This window comes from Aythya fuligula, chromosome 1, assembly GCF_009819795.1.
Source record: "Aythya fuligula isolate bAytFul2 chromosome 1, bAytFul2.pri, whole genome shotgun sequence".
NCBI lineage: Eukaryota > Metazoa > Chordata > Aves > Anseriformes > Anatidae > Aythya > Aythya fuligula.
The window spans coordinates 181,775,394-181,792,738 of record NC_045559.1 but is presented as its reverse complement, the minus strand read 5'-3'; the positions used below and the strand labels follow the sequence as shown (position 1 = coordinate 181,792,738).

At 43.4% G+C, this 17,345-nt stretch overlaps 1 protein-coding gene across 3 annotated transcripts; it reads left to right on the top strand.

The window, feature by feature from the left end:
• The first annotated feature begins 357 nt into the window (after nt 1–357).
• On the top strand, nt 358–16,461 carry SERTM1 (serine rich and transmembrane domain containing 1). Of its 3 annotated transcripts, none has more exons than XM_032200905.1 (3): nt 358–415; nt 7,359–7,457; nt 14,778–16,461. In XM_032200905.1, the coding sequence occupies exon 3, from the start codon at nt 14,963–14,965 to the stop codon at nt 15,284–15,286; it is 324 nt and encodes a 107-aa protein (XP_032056796.1). In that variant the 5' UTR covers nt 358–415; nt 7,359–7,457; nt 14,778–14,962; the 3' UTR covers nt 15,287–16,461. The 3 variants fall into 3 exon arrangements, with proteins under 3 accessions (XP_032056796.1, XP_032056806.1, XP_032056814.1); XM_032200915.1 differs by lacking the exon at nt 358–415 and adding an exon at nt 7,027–7,105; XM_032200923.1 differs by lacking the exon at nt 358–415 and adding an exon at nt 7,236–7,254.
• Nucleotides 16,462–17,345: the final 884 nt, after the last annotated feature.

Below are 17,345 nucleotides of genomic sequence, written 5' to 3'. Positions count from 1 at the left end.
TCAGGCACTGGGACGGGTTGCCCAGGGAGGTGGTGGAGTCACCGTCCCTTGGGGTGTTCAAGGAAAGGTTGGACGTGGTGCTTGGGGACATGGTTTGGTGGGTGACACTGGTGGTAGCGGGATGGTTGGACCAGATGATCTCGGAGGTCTTGTCCAACCTTAATGCTTCTATGGTTCAACGACATCCACCCCAGCACCTCGCAGGCCTTTCACCCCCTCCACCAGCCCGAGCACCGCACCCAGCCCCCCTCCAGCCCTCTCCCCTCCCGGGGGCTGGGGTCCGGCGGCCGCCCGCGGGCAGGGGACGGGCGAGGGGCGGGCCGGGGGCGGCGCTGCCGCGGCGGCCGTGCGGGACGGCGGCGGGAGCCGGGAGCCGGGAGCCGGGCACGGGGGAGCGGAGCCGGAGCCGGGAGCGGTGAGCGGGGGGCGCGGGCTTGGGGGTGCTCGGAGCCGCGGCGTTGGGGCTTGCCCTCTCCCTGGGCTCGTGTTGTGGGGTTTCTTCTATTTTTTTTACCCCCCTTTAATTAATAATTATTTTAAGGGAGGTCGGTACTTCATTATTATTATTATGTTTATTATTATTATTATTATTATTATTATTATTATTATTATTATTATTATTATTATTATTATTATTATTATTTATCTCCCATCCTTCTTAAAGCCCGCTGTGATTTATTGGGTCTGACAGGAGCCGGTCCACCACAAAGTGCCTCGTACCCGGTGTCGGTGGTCGCGGGGGCAGTGGGGTGCTTGGCCCCTCGTGTGCCGCAATCAGGGCGTTGGGTTCGCACACCCGTTTGTCCTAGCGCCTGCCTTTGGTCGCTCCGCAAGGCATTTTGGCAAGAACTTGGTTTTGCCGTCGTTGACCCAAGGGCTGTCAGAGTGCTCCCGTAGCAGACTTTCTGGTTTGGGAGAAATTGCTTTTGCCAGGGACAGAGAGAGCAGGAGGCTCCCTGGAGGAACGTGTGGCCGTGGCTGTGCTGCTCCTGGCAGGAGGGATGCTGAGGGAAGCGAGGCACAGGTCGGTTTCTGTTGTGGTCTTTCGGCGAGATGCTGCAGGCTTTGATGGTGCAGAGCATGGGGTCATCACTGTGCAAGCACGTTTTCGGCTCTCTGGGCAAAAACAGAGATTGCCACGCGTGTGCTCTTTCACATTGTTTGCAGGAAGATGACGGCAAAGGAATTGCTCCCTCTGCAAATAAATTCTAAAACGCCTGTCCTGTGTATGTACCGGGAGAGGAATGGAGCTTAGACAGCACAATGTGTTAAAACAAAGCAGGATGGATGCACAGAAATGTGTCCTTCCCAACCACCTGGTGCCTAGCTAAGAGCTCCGGGCTGTTGCAGCATCATCTCAGTAGGGGTAAGGAAGTTTGGGACAGAAAGCAAGCAAAGCAAACTCTTCCTATCTTGTGTATGCTAAATAGTAGTCCGAGGGAGATTATGAACACAGTGGTAAAAGGCTGAGCATTTGCCAGATTTCTTGACATGTATATAAGCAAAGAAAATTAGGAATGCATAGTAAGTATTATTAAATTTAATTTGGAGGTAATTGTAGCAGAATGGTACAAAGCTGAACAGAAGAAATGTGTAAAACCTGGAGATGTAGAAGGTGCATAGTGCTGACAGCTTTATTCTAAGGGATCAGACTGTAGGGAGGACATCTCTTCCCTTACAGTCTTGCCTTTTGCAGTCGTTTTGACCCCACTCTGAGTTTTCTGAGCCTGAACAGACTGAGACAAAGGATGACCTGAAAGCCCTGGTGTCCTTCTCTCTGCCATAATGCCTACAAAGGCTTGTCCCCATCAGGGATGGGTGCTGCTGCTTGTAGCTGGGTACCGGCTGCCTTCCTTCCCCACCTTTCCCTCAGACTTTGGCCATGCACATCACCTAAGGTGAGGGAAGAAGCAGCATGTCATGCCCGCCTCCTTCATGTTTCCCAGGCTTTCCTCTGCCTGCTCTGGCATGCAGGCTTGCCTGCCTGCAGCCTGCTGCTTGCTGTGCATCGCTGGCAGCCGCAGAGATGCTGTAGGACCTTGAGCTGGTGGGGAAGGGGTCCGGGGCTGTTTCAGCACCCAAGTCTGCTCCAGTACCATCACCAAGTTGGTGAGTGCACGTGTGTGGATATATTTGGCTTAGGAAGTTATTGCCTTTTGCATTTCGTTAACCTTTTCAGACGTAACAGGCTGACCCGGGTAGCTTGTGTCTGCCAAATGTCTTGGTTCGTAATTGGGTCTTAGTGGTGCAGTGCAAGTTATAAATTGTATTCTGCAAATTCCCCATCAAAGGCAGGAAGCAGCGCAGTTTTCCTCCTGGCGCCCCGTCTACGTAGAAGCAGAAGAGGAATTAGCTCAACCACAGAGCACATCGAGAAGTTACTGAAAAATACGATGTTTCTGATAGGTTTTGAGACTTGGAATTTAAATATTAAAAAGTCATGACATTTACATCTCTCCCTGTAACAATCTCTTGCAAGCACTCCTCCCCTTGTGTCTTTGCGACTGCAGTTGCCTCCTTTTCCTGGTTGGCACGGAGGAAATCCTGTTACGGCTCGGTCCATCCACAGCACTGCTGCAAAAAGCCACCTCCGTGTCTGCCGCTTTGGCTGTGTCTCCCCTTCTGCCCAGTCCTGTTTTTGCCCCATCTCCACCACATTGGACATGCCAGCTGCAGGCTTCACTTTCAAGCATCCTGGCTAGTCCCCCCATACATGGCATCTCACCTCTCCTGCTTTTTCAGGACAAAACCCCTGGGATTTGGTCAGCCCATGCTCTCAGCATCCACCTCCGTCAAGCTATCATCTTTGTATTTCCCTGAGCTTTGCCTTTTGCTTGTCTGTAGCTTCGTATGGGTGCCTTGTCCATCATTTCATTAATTTCCTTGGTATGTCCCAACACGTTTGCTTTTGCTGTGATGCCTTCAGCAGCTGCCTGGTGAGATGCTGAGACAAGCCCTCACCTGCACTGCTGCACATCCCAGTCACTGGAATTAGTCTGGGGCTGGATGTGAGCACAACAGTGTCCTCTAAGGCCAGGACACTTGAGAGGCAGTGTTGCACAGATAACTCTATCTACCACCAGCAGAAGCTGCCCTTCTGTGGTCTGTGATTAGTGCTAGCTATCTTTGCTTGCTCTTTCTGACATTTCAGGTGCAACCCTGCCCCCTTATGCTTACACATCACAGCGTGGTTCACAGCAGCGTTGTGTGCTTGTGTAAGTTACTGCACACCCCTGTGCAAGCAGTGAAAATATATGCATGTGAAGCACACACCTGTAGATATGGTAATGCCACAGTCTCTTTGTCAAGGGAGGCAATGCAGCCTGCGTTGGTAGAATAAGAATGGAAATATTTTTGGTTATACGCAGAGAATCAAAAGGAAAGGTTCACCCCTTACACCTCTTGGTAAAGCAGGTACCTGAGCTGGAAAGCAGAGTTACAGCAATCAGAGGTCCTGTGATAGTACATCTGTGCCTGAAATTCACCTGGCATTTGAATTCTCAGCCTCAGTACATTGTTCGTACTGTATCTGTTTTTTGGAGGAGAAAAATTTCTGAAATAAAATGATGCATTAACAAAGGTTTCTGGTGAATACACTGTACAGTTCCTGTCCTAGCTTTATATTGTGCCAGGATTTCTAAGGAGATTTAAACGAAGTCTGATTGACATTTTAGGTCTTGATGTGGACCATGTACTCTGTTTTTATAAAATATATGGGAGACAGGGTGTAACCTGAATTTTACTGTAAAAACATGTTCTCTTCTACTCTGGATTCCACTTCCTGCATCATAACGTACTGTAGCTCAGTAGCCACTTCGTGTTCATCAGAGCTCCTTGGAGAAGCCTGCAGGGCTCCTAAGATGTGCTGGAACGATGTGACCGCAGGGGTAAATGTGGCCCCTGTGGAGCACCAGGGATGGGGCTCCCAGCACCTCCTCCGGCATCAGGCAGGATGCTGTGCTGCGGCACCGCTGGGGTTAATAGAGACCTGAGATCCATTCACTTCCAGATTTACCCACATTTAGCCCTTTCTTGGTAGGTGAAGGGGATGGTGCTTGATCTTCCTGAGTTTTTTTTTCTCCCTCTGTTTTCCCTGGAGGAATGCAAACCAGCGGATCTGAGCCCTGCAAGTTGTCAGCTTCACAGGTGAACGCAATGGAGAATGAAAGCAAGCCCTGATAATCATGACTGCTTGCCCCGGGGCTTGATATTTTATCTGGCAGGTTTTACTCTGAGTAAACGATGCGTAGGAGCTGGAACACTGCCCCAGGAGAAGTCCACAGAGGTTCAGGGAGAGCCAGCTGCCCTCCGGCCCTTTGGCCAGAGGTGTGGAGCCCAGTACCAGTTCCCTTGAATCCTTGTATCGGATACAAAAGGTGGTGATCGGGAGCTGCTGTTAAGAATCAGGCACAAGCTAGCAAAGCTTAATTAATTTCTGTTTGCTCTGAGGTAATTGCATCCACACACACATGCTGGGTGGCTTCTTGTCTAGAGAGGCTCATCAGTGCTGGTGGGATCCTCCGCAGAACAGAGGATCTGCAAGAAGGGGCATCGGGAACAGGGTAATGCAGCAATGAAAGGGAAGAAAGGCCAGGAGCAGCTGCAATATTTTCACGTACTCCTTCCACTGAGGGAAGTGTGCTTTAAATGAAAATTGTGGGTTTGTCTTCCTTCATTTTGCGATGTAAAACTGTGCAGTCATCCCACCCCACACTAAATTTTCAAATGAAAGTTTTGAATTTGTGTTTGTAAGAGATTGAACAAGAAGTCACTCCATAAATGCAGAAATTAGGGAATCCCAATCCCATCATTTTTTCTCTCTGCACGGTCTCCCCTTGCCAGCCTGCTGCCTCCACAGGTACCCATGGAGGGGTTTGTTGCTTTGGCAGTGACATCTGGGTCCCTGTGTTTGCCTGCAGAAGTCAATTAGAGAGATCTAAAGCCATCGGGGGAACCAAATGGCTGTTTGAACCTTAGTGTTTCCTCTTCCTGATCATCTGTTGTCACTAAACCTTAGGAGCTCAAATGCCTTTGAGGTTTCTGCTTGGGGTTGAATTTGTCTGAAGGTGACCAACAGGGACAAAAGTTGCTCAGAGTGGGATGGAAGGGAATAAGCTGGGACTGGGAACTGAGACATTAAATATGAGTACTCGCTGTGGTAAACCAGTCTGAGAATGGGATTTTGGATTTTTTTTTTTTTTTCCAGTTATCTCTTTTTTTTTTTTTTTTTCCCACAGGAAGTTTTCAACAAAAGTGGGAAATACATATTTTCAGCAAACTAACATAGGCAGCAGACTGATTTCCCCAGTGACTGCATGTCCACTGGGTGAGATTCATACTCATGTTCCCATGGGAAGCAGAAACATGGAGGGCCCCATCTCCCAGATGTACAGTGATGAGACTCCTTGCCACATTCACATCCTGAGCGGCATGGGGAACAGCTAGGTCCCTGCTCCCTGTGTGTCTTGTTGGCAGTGGGAGAGGCAGATGTGGTCAGGCCTAGTCCTGCTGTGTCAGAACATGGTCAGCATGGGCCTCAGCTGGGGGCTACTGCTGTAACTGAGACCCTCAAAGTAGCTGGGAAGGGTGTTAGACTGGTGCAAGAAGGATGAAAGACTACATAAACCAAAGGAGATCCTGTAGTTTCAGTTCTTGGTCTTCTGGTCCAAATATTTCTGTGTTCTTTTGAGGTAATTAAAAGCTCAGACCTCGCTGTCTCACTGTGTATGCTATCCATTTGAATATGAATACAGACATTTAAAAAGCCTTGAGGATGCATTGTGTTTCACGCTGAATCTCTGGCATGTTCAATCAGCTCAAGATTTCCCAGGCCCTTCCCCTTGCTGGGGACTGGGGCATTGTGTTGCATGAAGGGCTGGATGGGCAAGAGCAGTGCTCGGTGCATGTCGGGAGAGATGTGCTAAAGAAGATCCTGCAGAGACAAAGGAGAGATGGAAAAGAAGCAAAATCATTTATATTTGTCATGTTCAAAGATAAAGTCTCTGCTGCAGAGGTTTGAGCCTCCTTCCCCAAGACATCCATTCTGAAAGAAACAAAGGGAAGGGAAAGGATCTCTGCTATGAGCAGATGAAATTGCGGGGCATGGGATTGAGCTCTTTATTACATGAGGCATATTTGCCCGAGAAAAGGTTTACGGGGGCTACAAACCGCTCTCCATGGCAGTAGCAGCACCTGCTGGAGCCAACATGCTCCTAAGCAGGTTCTGGGGTGCACTGCCCTCATGTCCAAGCACCAGCTGGGTCTATCTCTGGGGAAGCTGACCTGAGGGTTTACCTGCAGCCACACACCTCTCCTCCCAGGCTGGGAGGTGGTCAGGAAGCTGTCTGCCTCTCCTTGGGTGGAACATCATAACACAGTCAATGTTATCAAGTGCAATGTTATCAAAACATTTGCATTTCAACGATGCTGACTTTTAACAGCTGCACTAGATAATTTTCTTTATTGAACTTGGACTGGCTTACACCATAAGTGATTCAGTGATGGAAGGGATGAAAGCAACATAACAATGCATTAACATTCATCCCCAGAGATCTGCTTCTCTAATGCAGTTCAAACCAAATGTGCTGAAAGGGTAGCGCTTTGAGACGGATAATGACTGTGTGAGCGTCTTTTCTTTCCTGGAGGAGAGGATCGTCTTGAAAGTGGCCATACTTTTGCCTTAATCTGTGTTGTCTGGGATTGTTTCTTCAAACATAAAATCAATTTAGTTTGCTTTATTAAAGACAGTTCAGGGGCCAGGTTTTAATTTTAAGTATTGAGTGAATTTAGCATGCAAAAATCTGCTATCTGTGCTTGTGCACATACAATATTCAGATGGCGTGTTTCAGGTAAGTGAATTTAAACTGCAGTTTGTCTGAAATAAAGAGTATAAATAAATAATGGTGTGTAATCCAGAAAGACCTGATTCCTGGCAGAAGCCTTTAGGTGATGACGTGAAGTGAACTGGAAAGGAGATGTGCAGCTTCAGCGCTTAAAGCATCACCAGGTGACAGCAGGCTGTCCTGGTGCAGGAGTACTTTGCAAAAGAAGAGGGGCAGGGTGTTATCCAGACATATCTGTAAAGAGGAGATCAAGAGAGAAGCATGTTTGTTGTTTTTTTTTTATTATTATTTATTTATTATACATGCAGTGCTGTAGCTGGACAGCAGAAGGATGTGGCTACCAGAAATGAAAAACATGCCAGGACTCCATTCTCCTTGTTTTGCCCTGAAATTTCTGCCACTTTTCATCCCTGTTTGTTTGTTTGTTTGTTTGTTTTATGTGTGTGGGGGGGGTGGGGGGGGAGGTAATTAATGCATTTATTACTAAACTCTTCAGCTTTGATTGCTTTTTTATAGGCACTCTTCTCAGCATGCAGTCCCTTTAGATTTGGGCGTGATAACCATCCACATCCTGCACATTGGACATTTGTCCTACATCCCTATATCATCCTGCTTGTAAGTATTTTATTCCTTGTCCTTGCTTGTTTTCTTATACTTTATAGAAGCAGACTCATCTGGCAGTGACTGAAGGGGTAGAAGTTCTGGGTCTGGTCCCAAGTCATGATGTCTTTGCTTTACATTGATATAAATAACTGCATAGGGTGCAGATCCATGGGAAATGTAAATGATAAAGGCATTTGAGCCTATTTGAATGAATTAAGTATCCTTATGTCTCCAAGAGTTTCCTTTTCCCAGCCCCACACAAAACCCCAAACAAAATATAACTTGATTTTAACCTGCAACCAAGCCATCTGGGCTCTTGTCTTCTTAGATTTTAAAAATCATACATTTAAATCATATTAGATCATAATAAAAGATGAAATTAGATCAAAAATTAAAGGGAAGACCTTGCTTGTGGCAGGAAATAGTTTTTCCTTTTCCTTGTGTGCACATTTTATTGAGTCAGTAGGTGACCGATCCTGCTTCCCAGGGAGAGTGGCAAAGGAATTCACTGCTCCTGGAGGGGTCTGGGGACATGAAGAAACAGCACCCTATTTACTTGTGGTCTTTCAGTTGCCAAAGGCATTTATGCAAGAATAAGAAGCATTAAGGATCATATTCTTGCCAAGTGAGCAGTCATTGTTTGCCTTTCCTACTGAATCGTTCTACATTTTCAACTGAGTAAAATACTGCTAACTCCTCTTCTACCTAGAACTATTGTCTGATTCAGTTGCAAAATGCTACATTTTTCAAGTCTAGAGCAAACTGGCTGGAGGGTTCCCTGTATGTAAAGTTAATTTGGTCTTTTGGTATGAGCATGTAAAAGTATTTTAATGGCAATAAATGTTTTGTGTTGCGTATTAGTTGGATAGACAAAATGTGGTGGTTCAGTCCTATATACTAAAGAAACAAATGCATAAAACAAAGGTGTTGGGGAGGAAGATGAGAAAATTAAACCAGAAGCTTGCTGGCCTTCATACATAGATCAAATAAGCAAAGGTCATGAGAAATCTTAATCTTTGTAACAGATCTAGTGAAAACTTGCTGCCAGCTTTTGGAAGTAGTGATAACAACATGATAACAGGACTGGGAATGGGGACACCTTTAAACATCAGGAGGTTTTAACTGGCATCGTCTGGGCTCTCTTCTGGGAGTCTGCACAGTTATTATCCTGCTCTATCTGCTCTAACGCTGAACAAAGGAGATGGTGTGTTTTTTCAGGTCACAAGGGGATGATATCATTATCTGTTCACTCCTTGCTCCAACTTTCCAAAAGGGCAAAAGAGAGCAGAGAACACACTCATGAGTCCTTTAATCGAGATAATCAGTGTCATCTTTAATGAAAGTCTTCTGCCTCCCCTCTCCTATTCAAAACAAAGAACTGTCTGCCTAATACAGAGCAAGTAATTGCTGCTCAGAGCCAGAGTACCATCTTACAACCAATCTCTCTTTCCTAGCCATTTCCTAGCGAGATTGCCAGTCAGTAATTCCAGTGCCTTTTGCTAGCCACCAGATCACCATCAAGGGGATTGTCCCAGGTCATCCTTTGTGGGCGTGTTGTTCCACAAAGACCACCCAAAGTGTGTCCCCATGGGTCGTTACTGTGCTATTTATACATGAAGATGTCCAGTACTGGTTTTTGGCTTCTAAAAGAAAGCAGAAAGGAATGCGAACAGGAAGATTTGTTTCTGTCCCTTGTGTTACCCAGCATCTGTACGAGGCTCCTTGGAGGACTTGTGAGCAGTGCAAGGAGCAGCCGCATCCCTGACTCCCTCCATGCTTCCCCCTGCCTCCCACGTGAGATCAGTGGTGGGGCTGTGCTTCTTCCACCCACACTTCTGTGTCCCTTGGGACACACGTGTGTGCAAGCTGGAGAAATGGATCCACAGGAGGACACTGCACACAGGGGGAATGAAGCCTGGTGTCCCAAGGCTCCTTGGGCAGATGCCCATGGGTGAGCTTCACCAGTCCCTTGTTGGGTCATTGAGCAACTCCCTGCTCTCCCCAGAACCATCTGCTTTAAAGAAGATTGTAGATATCTAATTTTTATGTTGCTTTCATCCTCTGCCTCTCTGTATACATTGGGCTGAAATCAGCCAAAAGGGTTTTAAGCTTTTAGGAAAGGAAAGCTGATGTGTCCCTTATTGATGTCTGAAGGGAAAAGGGAGCTCACTGTTGCAACTGTTGTAAAAGCAAATTAAGCCCTCCACAGTTAGGAGTTGTTTACAATAAGAAAAGGACTTTTTAGGATACCTTCTACCTGCAAAGGAAGAGCTGATGGAAGATCAGGACAAAAATCTTAGTTTATCAAGCATAAAAACACTGCTTTTCTTTGATATCTGTTTGTCTCTCTGCTTAAGCACTTTGAAGCCTCTGAAACAGCCAAGGTATTTCACAGCCTGTAGTCACAGAAAGCCAGGAAGAACCAAGAAAACAAAGCTTTTACCTATGGCTGATAAACTCCAAATAAAATCATAGAATCGTAGAATCATTTAAGTTGAGAAAGACCTCCTGTTCTTCAAGTTCTAGGGCCTTGGTGTTAGGGAGTATGCACCATTAAATTATATTTCATTGTGTCTGGAGAAATAGAGTTGTTGCATCAAGATATGTAGAGAAATATAATACAGGCAACTGGATGGTAAAGGATTTATGATCCTGAGGCTATGCAAAAGCTCTCTGTTTACTCCATGCCATCTTGGGAGAGTGCTGCAGCCCTGTTTGAAATTCACCTGAGACTGAAGAGGGTGATGACGACCGATGTCTCAGTGATGCTCAAGATTAAATTGCATGTGTTACATATAATTTGGCGCTCAGGGCATATGCTAATTAGCAAGGTCTCTCCCCTTGACCACTCTGCAGTGTTCTGAAGAAATAAGTTTTATGACAGGTGCCATCAAAGGTGCAAACAGTTGATAGTTTTGGCGCAGCTACCCAGACACGATGCTTCACATCAGCAGGGATTTAGCTCTTACGTGGTGACAACTTACTTAATCCTCACCTCCCAGTTTGCATTACTTTTGGTAAAGGTCATTTTGCCTGTCTCCCCCTTACTATGGAGAGAAGAAAAGATGAAAAACTGCAACTGAGGCTGTGTGCAGTATCTGTCAGGTAGCCCTGCCCTTGGAATAGGAGTGGGTATCACCTATGGAAAGTGGACATGAATGAGGACAGAGGACATGAATGGATAAACAATGTGAAACTGCAGGATAATACTTGCATAATAGTTCAATATGAAAAGTGAGCATTTATAAATGGCTCCATGTATCTAGTGAAGCCTTTCCTTGTGTGCTGGCACTCATATTTGGAGACTTGAAGTAACAGAATAAGGTTTTCTTCTCTTTTATATCTAAAACTAGCAGAGAGTGGAGGTGGAGTCTGTGCCTTCTTGATGCAGGGAGTAGTTTTGCTAAAATGAGTGAATCTGTATCAGCAATTTGTCGGAGCAGCAAGGCTGTGTAACAGTGGAGTAGCAGCGGGGCAAAAACTTAGCCAGAGTTGGAAAGACAGAGTATGGCCTGGGACAGCAGTCAGGTAGGGCTTGATGACTCATGAAGCCTCCTCAAGCTGCATGTCCCTGTCCTGGGATGACATAGGTGCCTCTGAGAAGGTCATCTGGATCCAGCTACATCACAAATATTGAGTCAATTTTCTCATTATACTTTGAAGTCAGTAATAAACTTCCTAATCTTTTTTTCTGGGACCAGCTTTGGCCTTGACATTGTTCTATTTAGCTTTCAGAAATGCACAAAACCTCTTACCAAGGAAGAAGATGAAGCCAACATCTGGCTTCTCTGGGGACTCTTCCTCTGGGAGGATTAGGCCCCAGGAGAGAGATAAATGGTTGCACAACTTATCTTCTTGTCTTGGAAGAAGCAGGGACCTTATAGCTGTAGTGCACTGAATAAAGCTGCTCTTTAAGGCTGGGAGGTTTGATGTGCCTCGTGGCAGAGGTTCATCCACGTTTCAGTCCAAACTACTCTTGCACCCCTGTCCCTCATGGCCCAGCAGTTGGCAGCTGAGCCACCCTGGCTGATCTCCAGCCTTTTTTTTTGCAGTGCTGAGATAGCACCAGGGAACTTCATCAGGGATCAGGATTGGACCCATTTTATTTCTGTACACATTTTGTACCTATCCTATGAATGCTCTGCAGATGTTATGAGCTCATATGTTCACACTTCTATAGGATGTTGCTGTTAACTTACTTCAACAGGGTACAGATGGTTTGTAAAAATCTTTTTAGGCTGAGCAGGACTCTATGTTTCAGGTCTTTATTTTTTTTAAATGTGTAATTAAAACAATAAACTACAATTTTTTTCTTCCTAAAATATCACCTGAAGAGTCACTTTAGCTGAAGCTATATTTTACAATGAGATACAGTTACATATCACATCCCTATGCAGTGTAAATGAGACAACGAGGATCTGGACCATAGTCATTTGGAGTCAGAGTTTACAGAGCCTCTGATCTCACCACAAAATATTCAGTTAAAAATAGCCCAATTGACATTGTAAAACCTATAAAGGCTCTGATCTAGCAAGGCACTCACATCTCTGCTTAACTGTAAGCTTCCTATTTAAGACCATAAATTTTCTGCTCACTTCAAAGGAAGTCCTATGCTGAAGCTCTTCCTTGTACCAGGGCCAAAACCATTAATGATAAAAGTAGAACAGAGCAGATTTCAAATTTGTGAAGAATTTAAAGGCTTTTAACTTCTGCCATATTAAAGAATTTATGTGAATTAATTCCTTAAGTTATTATAGAGAAATTCAATTATTAATGGATCTGCTTTTCATTACGACGAGTAATCAAGGATAAACATCTTCTATTTCAAAGCTTATCTCTTAAAAAGGATAAATTAGCTTTAAGACACTTAACTACTTCCAGAACATGAAATGAACATGTATTGTACCATTAGTTAATTTTGGATCACTGAATTAAAGATAGTTCAAAAGGAGTATAATCTCATAAGGATCTCTCTGTTCAGTGTATTATGATTCATTTCACAAGGTACAATAAATACTGTTTCTTGTTGGGGTAAATACTATTAGTGTTATAAAAACGGTTTCCTTAAATATATTTTATGTATTTGTATGAGTTGTATACCACAAGGGTATGAATATTTTATCTGGCGTTTGCAGATGCACTTTTGCACTCCTGCGTATCTTGTAGGCTGTTGGGATGCTTGATTAAGACTACCAGAAGCTCTGCAATAAAACAACATCTGGAATGTAACCTTTTATCCATCAGAGCATTATGGATGTGAATATACTAGTAAATTAATCTGGGCCATAGGCCTGTCATCATCTCTCCTGTTGAATTACTAGCACACTTCCTGGCATGGTTTTGGCCAGCTACTCCTCTCCAAGCCATGCCTGGACATATGTGGGGTTAGGACTGTCATCATTCATCCCCAAAGGCAGCTGCAACTTGGCCATCCTGTTCATGGGCATAAAAGGGAGTTCAGATGTCTTCATGCAGTGTGCCATGCAACTTGTCTGTGACACCAAAGAATAGTCTTGACCTGTTTTATGCAGTGGTTTAGATGTCATTCTGAGGTATAGAAAATAAATTTAAAATTTTAAAACTTTAAAATACAGGATTAGATTCTACCTACTCCTTTACGTAGTCTTTGTTCACTCAGGGCTCTTATGGCTTTTTACGTCCTATAGTATAACCTCCTAAATTTAATTTACAGCATGGAAGTACAGTGAGTACCTGGGCAAATAACTTAAGTGGCTGCAAAGCATTTTCAGCAGGTATCTCCAAGGCTTCTTGAGAAGAAACAGCACCAGCAGAAAAGTATCTAATCCTTCCTGAGGATTTTTAGTTTAGACTGAGGGGTTTGTGCTCAAAGAAAGTGTTAAAAATTGTCACCCTCTTGAAGAAAGAGGAACTTTATCAAGTTAACAGAAGTAATATGGTTACAGGAGAAATTAGAAGGCAGAACATTGCATAGAATAATGTTGGGATGCTTCCATGGAAAGACTTCAGCAGTTGTGTGACACACAGAAGGAGACCACAGACTACCACAATACTTTAAGGGTCCTATTCTGTCCTTCTTACTGTTGCTGACAGTTTGCTATCTATGTTGCCATGAAAACCGGTGGGATTTTCCTCAAAACCTCTAGCTGGGAGTTAGAGATAACTCTATTGAGCCAGGCCTAAAGCAAGGTTGAGATGCTGGGAACTTAGGACTGTATGGATATTGTCTTAGTGCAGAATAAATCTGGGCACCTTTCCTTGCTGTGCCAAGTATCTGCACTGAAAGGTTGGCCACAGATGGGTGGATAGAAAGGTTGCATAAGGATAATCATATCCAGAAAATGAGCTTTGTTTGCTCCCCACTTACACCTTGCATTATCTATTTTGTATCAAAACAAAGGCAATGGGTTTCTGTGTATAATTCAGCTACAGCATGTAGGCTTTTTACAAGCAATTCTTTACCACTAAGTTTCCTCTCACTCTTCCAGACAGCACTTGGGGATTGACAACATTGGTTTAAAAAAAAAAAAAAAAAAAAAAAAAAAAAAAAAAGCAGCTCAGCCTGATGTGCTCCTCCTGTTCTAGTCTGACCTTTGCCAGCACCAGAGCTTCCGGGTTTCAACACAAAGAGGCTGAAGGCAAAGCTTTGCTGCTCTTAGACAGACCCCTCATGTTTGCTGGGCTGCCAGGGCTGCCTGTTTCCTCGGGAATTTGCTCGTAGGTGTCAAAAGCTGCAACACTTCACTGAAACGTGTCTGCCATTGAGATCACCCTGGCAGCATGAAAGCAAGATGCATTTTGATCTTCGAAACCATTTGATCCATTTCGTAAATCTATAGTAAGAAGCCAGGTCTGGCAGATTTTCTCACTGTGGTCACCTCAGGCAAGACAACAGGGAATAAGTGGGTAATGGTAGTGGATTCTGTTGTGGAATCCATCATGGCATTGAACAGCCTTCCTCTAGGTTAAAAAGCTGATGATTTGAGAGGGATTTTTCATTCCTTGATTAGCTTTTATCCACAAAACAAATTTGGGTTCTAACACGTCTATCCCACATAAAGTACAAAGCTATTTTGATTGGGCTGTTCCTCAGTTAAAGAGTTCCTGTTGGGAAAGGATCAATTTTAATTTGTTGATGGGTGGGATTTCTCTTATCACTGCATTTTGGCATACAGAGATGTAAAGACAGAAGTTAGCTAATGCCTTAAGAATTGCACCTCACTGCTAAGGACTAATAACTCTTAAGAACTGGATTGTCTCAGGTACACATTAAATCACATTATCTGCTAGTAAATTAATCTTTCCTTTTTTTTTTCTTTTTTTTTTTTTCCCCCTTTTTCTTTTTCCTCACAGTTCTGAAGGATACAATCTTCCACTTTCTTGGGTTTGATCAGTAAAGGATAAATCTGATCACTGGCTGACTTGTTATCTCTTCATTGTGATGGGAAAATGTTCATCTAAAATAAGCCCTCTGTTATGCTGCTAAAACTGCCTTCGAATCCAAGATCTGTGGTGATTTTTAAAACGCAAACCCCGAGATGTCTGAACCCGACCCCTCATCTGGATTTGTAGGAAACATGGAAAATGGGACTTTTCTGGAGTTATACCCCACATCCCTTTCAACTTCTGTGGATTCATCACCTGGCCGTTTATCTAACGTCTATGTCTATGTTTCTATATTCCTTAGTCTCCTAGCATTTCTCCTTTTGCTATTAATCATTGCACTTCAGAGGCTGAAAAATATAATTTCTTCCAGTTCCTCTTACCCAGAATATAACAGTGAAGCTGGAAGTTCTTTCACTAATTTAGAAGTCTGTAGTATTTCTTCCCAGCGGTCTGCTCTTTCAAACCTTTCTTCCTGAAACTAAATGAAGTGGAATATGTGGGGAATGGGAAAGCTTTGTCTAGTTTCTCGGGGAGGTAGTGCATGCAACATTTGCCTTAGAAGACTATGATGAAGAGGTGGCTTTTAAAGTTTCCTTATTTTTCTTTCTTTCCTTTTCTAGTCTTCATTTTCCCTTTTACTAATGTTGCTTTTCATTTTGGATAATGACTCTTAATCATTGTTTCATGTCTGTAACTGTGATGCTGTCTTTTTCTCACACATACACAATGTACATTAGTATTCCTGCCAAATTGTAATATGGTTCTAACCAGATGTGTCATTTTTCTGCTCTAGTTGTGACTCCTTTCCTTGTTTTATATCAGTAATACTCTGAATGTTGGGTTTTTTGTTTGTTTGTTTTTAATTTTTAATTAAATAAGAATTTCTGGATTAAATCCCCATTGCAAAAGTATCAAAAATTAGCTTTAATTATAAATATAGTCCTTGGGACAATTTAAAGTTGTTGCTATTGCTTCTTTTGTAATTTCCTTGTTTTTTTCAGTATTTATTGGTGTTTATGAAACACAACTAAAACCCTTTTCCTGAAGAATGTTACTTTGGTTTATTTGTACTTAAATCTTTCTGTATAAAGTGTCTGTATTTCAGTTTTTGAATTGCTGAAATCTTTGGTTAATTTAGTAAAGCGACTACAATAACTGCTCACTGCTGAATGTGTAAAGATATTTTTGGACCACAACTGCATATAATTTGCCTAATGACTTGTTCCTCTGGGGGGCAGCTTTTGCTGCTGAATCACAAATATTGCACAACTCCTTTCCATCCTTTGCTGATCACGCAGCGTATTCATGACGGGTACCAGTACAAACTGATACTTTCTTTTAGATCCACTTACTGTGACCATCACCGCTAGCTGAATAGCACCTGTGACTATCCTTTCTTTAGGCACAAGATGTTCGTACTCATTTATGCAGAGCCAGCAGGGACAGATATTACTTGTGTGGTGAAGACTTACTGGGACAGATTTTGCCTTGTAATTTCATGAACGCACACTGGTGTGGACACAAGGATGTGCATAGTTGCCAGCCAGACCTGTGCTTTGACACTAAGGAGGTGTGTAATAGATAACTAGCAGTATTGTGCACAGGATCCTGTGGTCAGCTGTGAATTAAATCAAACCAAATGGTCAAAAAATGAAGAAAAAAACAAAAAGAAGAAAGACTTGAAATGCCAAAAGTGATCTATGAGGATTGCAGCTCTATAGTATGCCATGTTATTTCTTGTAGTCCTTATTGCAACACATGAGCACAGCCCAGTCCTGCCTCAAGCCCCTGCATAGTCACCTATAATGGCAGTGTCCAAGTCAGGAGACAAGAGGAAGGGTGTGGAAATGTCCCTGCTGTATCTGTTCCTGGTGCAAGAACACATCTAGCTCTGGGTCATTAACAAGGCACGTTCTGTCATTAACTATGCAGTCTTTGAAAGAGGAAATTGGAAACTCCAGTGTGAATATAATCATTAAAAACACAGCTGCTCCATGCCAAACAACATACAGATGATGTTGGAGTTGCTGTTTTCAATTTTTCAAAGTGAACCTACAGCATGGTAAGTGGTAATCAATTATGGTGTTGATTAGCACCTTACAAAGGTCAAAGAACTTGCTGACTAGCAGAGGAATTAAGCCCAAAGAATCTCTGAGCCAAACTGTTCTTATGAATATATTTAGTCTCTTGAATATTTTATTCATCTGGCCAAATATTCCTTGTAAGTCGCTTTTCACTGTAATTGATGGGGAAAAGAGTTTACTATTGGAAAGTCATCGGGAAAGATTTTTTGTTTCTAAATGCTGTTCAAAATCCCAAATCTGTAACAGAATGTATTTTTGTGTTGACTTGTAGATAAAAATAAATGAACTTTAAATCAAGACAGAGCAGCCATTCCACTATATTCTCTTACCTACAAAGTCGTAAACTTGTTGCTTCCTTTGCTGCAAATGCAGGAATTTAATCAAACCCAGAGATGAGACCACAGTCTGACAGAGTTTTTTATTACCAGTGATATGTTTCTTTTTACTAGTT

What these genes read in the sequence shown, in the direction of transcription:
- SERTM1 (XM_032200905.1), top strand. Translation starts at nt 14,963, where the DNA reads ATGTCTGAACCCGACCCCTCATCTGGATTTGTAGGAAACATGGAAAAT.